This window comes from Heloderma suspectum, chromosome 5 (assembly GCF_057233095.1).
Source record: "Heloderma suspectum isolate Gila_16-S chromosome 5, 16-S_ref, whole genome shotgun sequence".
Classification (NCBI taxonomy): domain Eukaryota; kingdom Metazoa; phylum Chordata; class Lepidosauria; order Squamata; family Helodermatidae; genus Heloderma; species Heloderma suspectum.
In genome coordinates this window covers 112,229,232-112,236,578 of record NC_139462.1, presented here as the reverse complement: position 1 = coordinate 112,236,578, position 7,347 = coordinate 112,229,232, and the positions used below count along the sequence as shown (strand labels likewise).

Genomic DNA, 7,347 nt, shown 5'->3' with positions numbered 1-7,347 from the left:
TTTACACCAATATTGCAAAATGTAATTTGACCCAGGACTGAGCTGTTTGTGGGGGTTGGGAGAGGCAAGCACTTGCAAAGACAGCATCCTCTTCTCCAACAACTGAACCCCCAACCCAGAAGAGGCTCTGCTAGAATTAAGTTTAGGATAAGAGGAAGCTATCTATCCAAGTGCCTACCTGTCTCTGTAGTGTCTGCTTGCTGCCTGTCCCAGCTCCACAAACTACTTGGATCTGGACAAAGCTAGAAAATAGAAGTAGGGCCTGTTCTGAAAACAAAGCAAAAAACCCCTACAAGCTAAACTTGACATCTGCTACTACTTTGATCATATCAACAGTAAGCATTCAGTACTATGATAACTGCTTAGAGATATTTTTAACTATGGAAAGCGGTATATACATCTATAAAATAAATAATAAATAAATTAAAATAAATAAATATGATTATCATACTCTCTCCAGTAAGAAACTCCTTATTAATAAAAGCATTCAGACTGATGTTCATCAGCTTGGTTGACTTTCTACTACTAAAATTTAAGCGAGAACATTACGTAAAACTACAATTAGGAAAGTGACATGATTATGACTATACTTCTTGTCCTGCTCTTACAGTGAGGAAGTGCACACAATTACACAGTGACAATATCTGAAAACTTTTTTGAATAGTGTCCATCTGTCCTCTTTTACAGAGGACAGCCCTTCCAGAGAACCTGGAAAAACTGCCCTAATTCTGGTTTAAAGAAAATGAACCGTAAGAACTGTTGTCAATCAACAGTTCGCACCTGAACAGCAGATTGAATAGGCAGGCACACAGGTCACCTGGTCAGTCTTCCAGCCAATGGTGATATAGTCAGGTTGCTTACCTGTAACTGTAGTTCTTCGAGTGGTCATCTGTGCATTCACACATATGGGGCCTGCACGGAGACTCGTTCCGGAAACTTCCAAGCTGCGTAGTTTTTTGGCGGGAATCCCTCCCCCACTGTCTCTGGCATATATAGCATGGGTTCCCGCCTTCCCCTCAGTTTCTTGAGACCACAAGTAGTCCCAGAACAAGGAGACGAACACCTTGATACCAACAGACCAGTTGACACCGAAGTGAGGATGGCGGAGGGTTGTGTGAATGCACAGATGACCACTCGAAGAACTACAGTTACAGGTAAGCAACCTGACTTTCTTTTTTGTGGTCTCTGTGCATCACACATATGGGTGAGAAACAAGCTAACTTACCAGAGGTGGGTCGGTGTCTCAATGTGGTACCGACGAAAGCACAGCCCTGCCAAAGGCACAGTCCGCTTGACCTCGGACATCCAGTATGTAGTGCTTAATAAAGGTAGAAGGCTTAGACCAGGTGGCCGCCTTACACAAGTCTACAATGCAAACCCCTCTTGTGAAGGCAGTGGAAGTCGACACTCCCCTTGTTGAGTGCGCTCGGATTTGAGTCAGTAGGTGTTTCCCGGCAACCTCGTACGCCAATCAAACAGTGTACGATCCAGGATGCCAGCCTGAGAGGAGACTGGAGAGCCCTTATTGGGTCCCCCATAGAACAGGAAGAGCCGTTGGGAGTTGCAGAAAGGCTCGGTCCGTGACTTATAGAGGCCAGAGCTCTCCAGACATCTAGAGTGTGTAGCCGTCATTCCAAATCAGAAGTTGGGGATGGAAAGAAGGCAGGGAACACGATCGGTTGATTAAGATGGAAGTCCATGACCACCTTCGGGAGGAATGCTAAATCCAGCAGCAGGACCACCTTTTCCTTGTGAAATACAGTGTAAGATGAGTCTATTCGCAACGCGGAGAGTTCGCTCGCTCTCCTCAATGTTGTAATGGCTATCAGGAAGGCGACCTTCCAAGAGAGTAGCCTCAAGTCCACTGTAGCAAGCGGTTTGAATGGTACCGATGTGAGGGTGTTAAGCACCAGGGTTAGGTCCCACTGAGAAACGAAGTCCCTCACTGGAGGAGCCAAGGTTCTGAGTCCACACAGGAATTGCTTGCATAAGGGGTGGCTGAATATGGCGCACCCATCAATGTTGCCCCTCATAACAGAAATTGCTGAAGCATACGCCCTGATGGAGGAGTACTTCAGGCCCTTGCTGAAAAGATGTTGGAGGAAAACCAATGTGTCCACTAGACAACAGTCATTAGGGTTACAGTTGTCAGTCATGAACCGAACAAATGAAGCCCGTTTTGCTGAGTACGAGCGGCACGTTGATGGTTTCCTCGCCGCATCAACTGCAGCCTGCACTGTTGGTGGAATCAGTGGGGAAAAATGGTGGGTGGGTGGATCCTCCATGCCGTGAGGTTCAGGGTGTGGAGATCAGTGTGAAGGATCCTGCCCTGGTCCCAGGAAATCAAGTTGTATATCTGCGGTAGCGGTAGGAGGCGTCCATGCGCTAGGTTCAACAGCATTGTGAACCAGGGTTGTCTGGGCCACCAAGGGGTGATCGGGATGCAATTCATGGCATCCTGTCTGATTTTGGAGATCATCCTCATGAGGAGTGGGAATGGAGGAAAAAGGTAGAATAGGCGATCCTTCCATTCTAGGAAAAAAGCATCGCTGAGTGATGCATGGCAAACTCCATCTCTGGAGCAGAATTGTCCACAGGCTGTGTTCTCTGGAGTCGCAAAGAGGTCGATCTCTGGTCGGCCCCACTGGTTGAAAATTAGTTGCAGGACTATCTTGTCTGGCTGCCATTTGTGGGAGCACCGGAGGAAACAGGTGAAAGAGTCTGCCAACAAGTTGTCTTGTCCTGCTATATGGAGAGCAGTCAATCGAATGTCCTTGGCAACGACCCAGTTGTAAAGATGTAGAGTGAGAGAAAGGAGGTGGGAGGAGTGTGTTCCACCTTGCTTGTTTAGATACCAGAGAACTGTGGTGTTCGTGAGGATCTGGATGTGTCAATGTCGGAGGTATGGTTCAAAGGCACGGAGAGCTTTCCAAACTGCCAACAGCTCAAAGGAATTTATATGGTATAGTGTTTCTTTGGAAGACCATAGACCTTGTGCTTGAAGGGGGCCGCAATGCGCTCCCCAACCTAGGAGAGAGGTGTCTGTAGTGAGAACCCTGGATGGAGGAGCAGGAAGGAATGGCATCCCTTGGGTCAAATGGCTGGAGTCCATCCACCAGTCCAAGGTGAGAGCAACAACCTCCAGTATCGAGAGTGTCACAAAGAGAGGGTTGTGAGTTAAGTCGAAGTTCCGGATGAACCAGTGTTGAAGTGGCCTCATTCGTAGCCGAGCCCATTCCACAACTGATACCGTGGCTGCCATGTGGCCAAGGAGGCATTGAACGTTGTGTGCCCTAGCACAGCAGGCAGAGAATATCAACATGGCTTGCATGACGAGGTTTGTGACATGAGTCGTCGGTAGGTACGCCCGGCCCGATTTGGAATCGGGGACGGCCCCTATAAATTGAACTGTTCAAGCGGGAGTAAAGTGAGACTTCTCCTCGCTGATTCGTAGTCCCAATGCCTGAAGAAAATCCAAGATGATCACGATGTCATGCAGTACGGCTTCTCGGGAGGAGGCCACCAATAGCCAATCGTCTAGATACGGGTAGATTTCTACTCCCTGAAGATGGAAGTAAGTGCAGACCACAGCCATGCACTTGGTAAATACGCGTGTGGCTGTTGAGAGGCCAAACAGCAAGACGTTGAACTGGAACAGTTCCACTCTGATCGCAAAGTGGAGGAACTTTCTGTGTGAGCGTTCTATGGCTATGTGGACGTACGCGTCTTCGAGATCGATCGTGGCGAACCAAGAGCCCTTCCATAGGAGTGGGGGAATTGTGGCTAGAGTTGTCATCCTGAACTTCTTGGTCGTGAAGGTTGAGAACAGGCTGAAGGCCTCCATCCTGTTTCGGTACCATGAAGTACCTAGTGAAGAGCCCCTCTGTACCTACGTTTGGATGAACGCGTGGCCCCTTTCGTAAGAGAGATTGAGTTTCTTTCTGGAGGACCTCCGAAGGTGGGGTGATCCAGACTGGACCCATAAACGGTGGTGTGTTGAATTCTATTCTGTATCCGTGATGGACAATAGCTAGCACCCAGTTGTCCAATGTCACTCTTGCCCACGCCAGGTAATATTGGCTCAGGAGGTCTCCGAAAGGTAGATTGTAATTGTCAGTATGGAGGGGGACAGATCTGAAGTCAAAGACGACGTTTAGAGAATCCCTCACCCTTCGCCTTTTGTTGGAACCTGGGGAAGGAGTAGCTTTTTCTCTGCTGGTGCTGCTGCTGTGGGAATCTGGGTGTCTGGTCCCCAAATTACTGAGGTGGATAGGTCTGATTTCGGTACCAGTGACACTGACGGTATGAAAGATGCTGCTGCTGTTGTTGCTGGGCTTGACCAATGACCATCTTATGAGCAGTCATTCTGGCTTTCTGCACGGAGTCCATCTGGTCATCCGTGTTGGCGTTGAATAAACCCTCACCATCGAAGGGTAGATTTTCTATCCGCAAGCAGGCTTCAGGAGTTAGGCCCGCAGAGCGAAGCCAGGCATGCCGCCTTAGGGCAATGGATCCCATCATGCTCTTGGCATTGCAGTCAGCTTGATGACGGGCAGCATTGATTTGTTGACGAGAGAGCTTGGATGCCTCAGCATGAAACATTCTAGCTAAGTCGCGTTGATCCTCAGGGAGGTATCTGATGAGGGAGTCCATTTTATTTATTTATTTATTTATTTATTTATTATTAAATGTATTAATCGCCCATCTGGCTGGTCACCCAGCCACTCTAGGCAATGTACAGCATATAATAAAACAGTTTAAAACAATAAAATTCTACAATAAAAAGGTTTTCTAAAATACCCTAACCCACCCCAAATGCCTGCCTGAACAACCACGTTTTTAATGCACAATGGAAGCTCATTAAAGAGGGGGCATGGCGTAGTTCCCTAGGGAGGGAGTTCCACAGAGTGGAGGCCACCACAGGAAAGGCCCTCTCCCTCGTCCATTTTCTCCCAGAGGAAGAGCTGATACCTGGCCATCATCACCTGGTAGTTGGAAATTCTAAACCCCAGTGCTGCTGAGGAGTAGAGATGACGTCCAATGATATCAAGTTTGCGGCCCTCCTTATCCACAGGCAAGGCATGTGCTTTCTGCGAGCGACCTTGGGCAGACTCCACAATTATGGAGTTTGGTTTCAGATGTGAGAAGAGGAAAGACGCATCCATCTCTTGAACCCTGTACATCGATTCCAGCCCCTTGGACGTTGGGGTCAAGGCTGAAGGTGTTTTCCACGTCTGTTGGACTGCACTCAACAGGGCTGGAAGAAAAGGGATGGCCACTGGTGTGGACAAGTCCGTTGCAATGGCATCAAATACTGGGTCATGAATCTGTTGGGGAGGTTGTTGTGGCCCGACACCCAATGATTGTGCCACCTTCAGTACTTGTTCGGAGAAGTGGCCCATGTCTTCAGAAGGTGAGGCTCTATCTCATGTCCTGGATGACACTGTCCAGTGATGAGAGAGATGGAGGAACCAAGGAATATGAGGAGGAGTCGGCCTGGCAGTCCTCCCCAGACTCCTGCAATTGAGTAGGTCGTTGAACCACAGCGGAAGCATGAGGTGGAACAGGAGGTGGTGCGGCTTGATGATCCCGACTGGTTTGGTGTATTGCTAGGGATATCGAGCGCATTGGTACTGGAAGAGGAGGGCACAAAAGGTCCTGGGTGTCGAAGCCGGAGCATTGTCCAGACTGAAAAGGAGCACGCGATGGTGAAGTAGCTCCTACAGTCAGGGCCAGAAATACTGGAACAAAGATAACTCTTTTGGCAGTTGGCCTCTGTACACCACCACATTGAAGTTGAAAGGAAACACACCCAGATGGGAGCGAAGTCAGGACATTCCACTGTAATTCAAGGGGTTTGATAAAAGTGGGGCACTAACCATTCAGGATGTACAGCCAGTGGCATGCACACACCCCCATTGTTGGTGGCTCATAAGTAATGGAACGAATGGCTGACAAGCAGATGCATGGCCAGGTGTGGCCTGTTTCCTGGGTAACCCATGACCAGTCAAGCAGAGAAAAGGCCTGGAGGTGGTTCTGAGTGTTACATCTGCATTTCATAGCTCTTCACTGGAACTCCCAACATGAGGTCCAAAGAGGTGTCCATGCGAGTGAAGGAGGCCATCATTAGGCTGAGGAAACAAAATAAACCCATCAGAGAGATAGCAAAAACAGTGGGAGTGGCCAATACAACAGTTTGGAACATCCTGAAAAAGAAGGAATTAACTGGCAAGCTCAGCAACAGCAAAAGGCCTGGAAGACCACAGAAGACAACTAAAGTGGATGACCACAGAATTCTGCTCATGGTGAAGAGGAACCCTTTCACAACATCTAGCCCAGTCAAGAACGCTCTTGAGGAGATAGGCATGTCATTGTCAACATCTACAGTCAAGGGACGGCTTTATGAATGTAAATACAGCGGCTTCACAACAAGGTGCAAACCACTGGTAACGCTCAAGAACCAAAAGGCCAGATTAGCCTTTGCCAGCAAATACCTAAAAAAGCCTGCCCAGTTCTCGAATAAGATTCTTTGGACTGATGAAACCAAGATTAACTTGTGCCAGAATGATGGGAAGAGAAAAGTATGGAGAAGGGAAGGCACAGCTCATGATCCAAAGCATACCACATCATCTGTCAAACATGGTGGAGGCAGTGTTATGGCATGGGCATGTATGGCTGCCAATGGAACCAGGTCACTGGTGTTTATTGATGACCTGACAGCTGATCAAAGCAGCAGGATGAATTCTGAAGTGTATAGGGCTATACTTTCTGCTCAGATTCAGCCAAATGCTGCCAAACTGATAGGACGCCGCTTCATATTGCAGATGGATAATGACCCAAAACATATAGCAAAAGCTACCCAAGAGTTTCTGAAGGCAAAGAAGTGCGATGTTCTTCAATGGTCAAGTCAGTCACCTGATCTCAACCCAATAGAGCATGCTTTTCACTTACTGAAGACAAGACTGAAGGCAGAAAGACCCACAAACAAGCAGCAGCTGAAGGCAGCTGCAGTAAAGGCCTGGCAAAGCATCTCAAGGGAGGAAACTCAGCATTTGGTCATGTCCTTGGGTTCCAGACTTCAAGCAGTCATTGACTGCAAAGGATTTTCATTCAGGTATTAAAGGCCCCTTCATGAATCACTGCCCCAACCACTGAGGCCGAAGAAGCTGAGGTTGATCGGTTCTATGAAGACCTACAACACCTTCTAGAACTAACACCCAAAAAAGATGTCCTCTTCATCACAGGGGATTGGAATGCTAAAGTAGGAAGTCAAGAAATCACTGGGATAACAGGTAAGCATGGCCTTGGTGTACAAAATGAAGCAGGACAAAGGCTAATAGAGTTTTG

General features: G+C 48.1%; 1 protein-coding gene across 1 annotated transcript; it reads right to left on the bottom strand.

Moving 5' to 3' along the window:
* Positions 1-4,257: 4,257 nt before the first annotated feature.
* Positions 4,258-5,402, bottom strand: LOC146344272 (uncharacterized). The gene is made up of 2 exons (XM_084859784.1): positions 4,972-5,402; positions 4,258-4,636 (listed from the first exon to the last, which is right to left on the bottom strand). The coding sequence occupies exons 1-2, from the start codon at positions 5,400-5,402 to the stop codon at positions 4,258-4,260; spliced, it is 810 nt and encodes a 269-aa protein (XP_084715910.1).
* Positions 5,403-7,347: the final 1,945 nt, after the last annotated feature.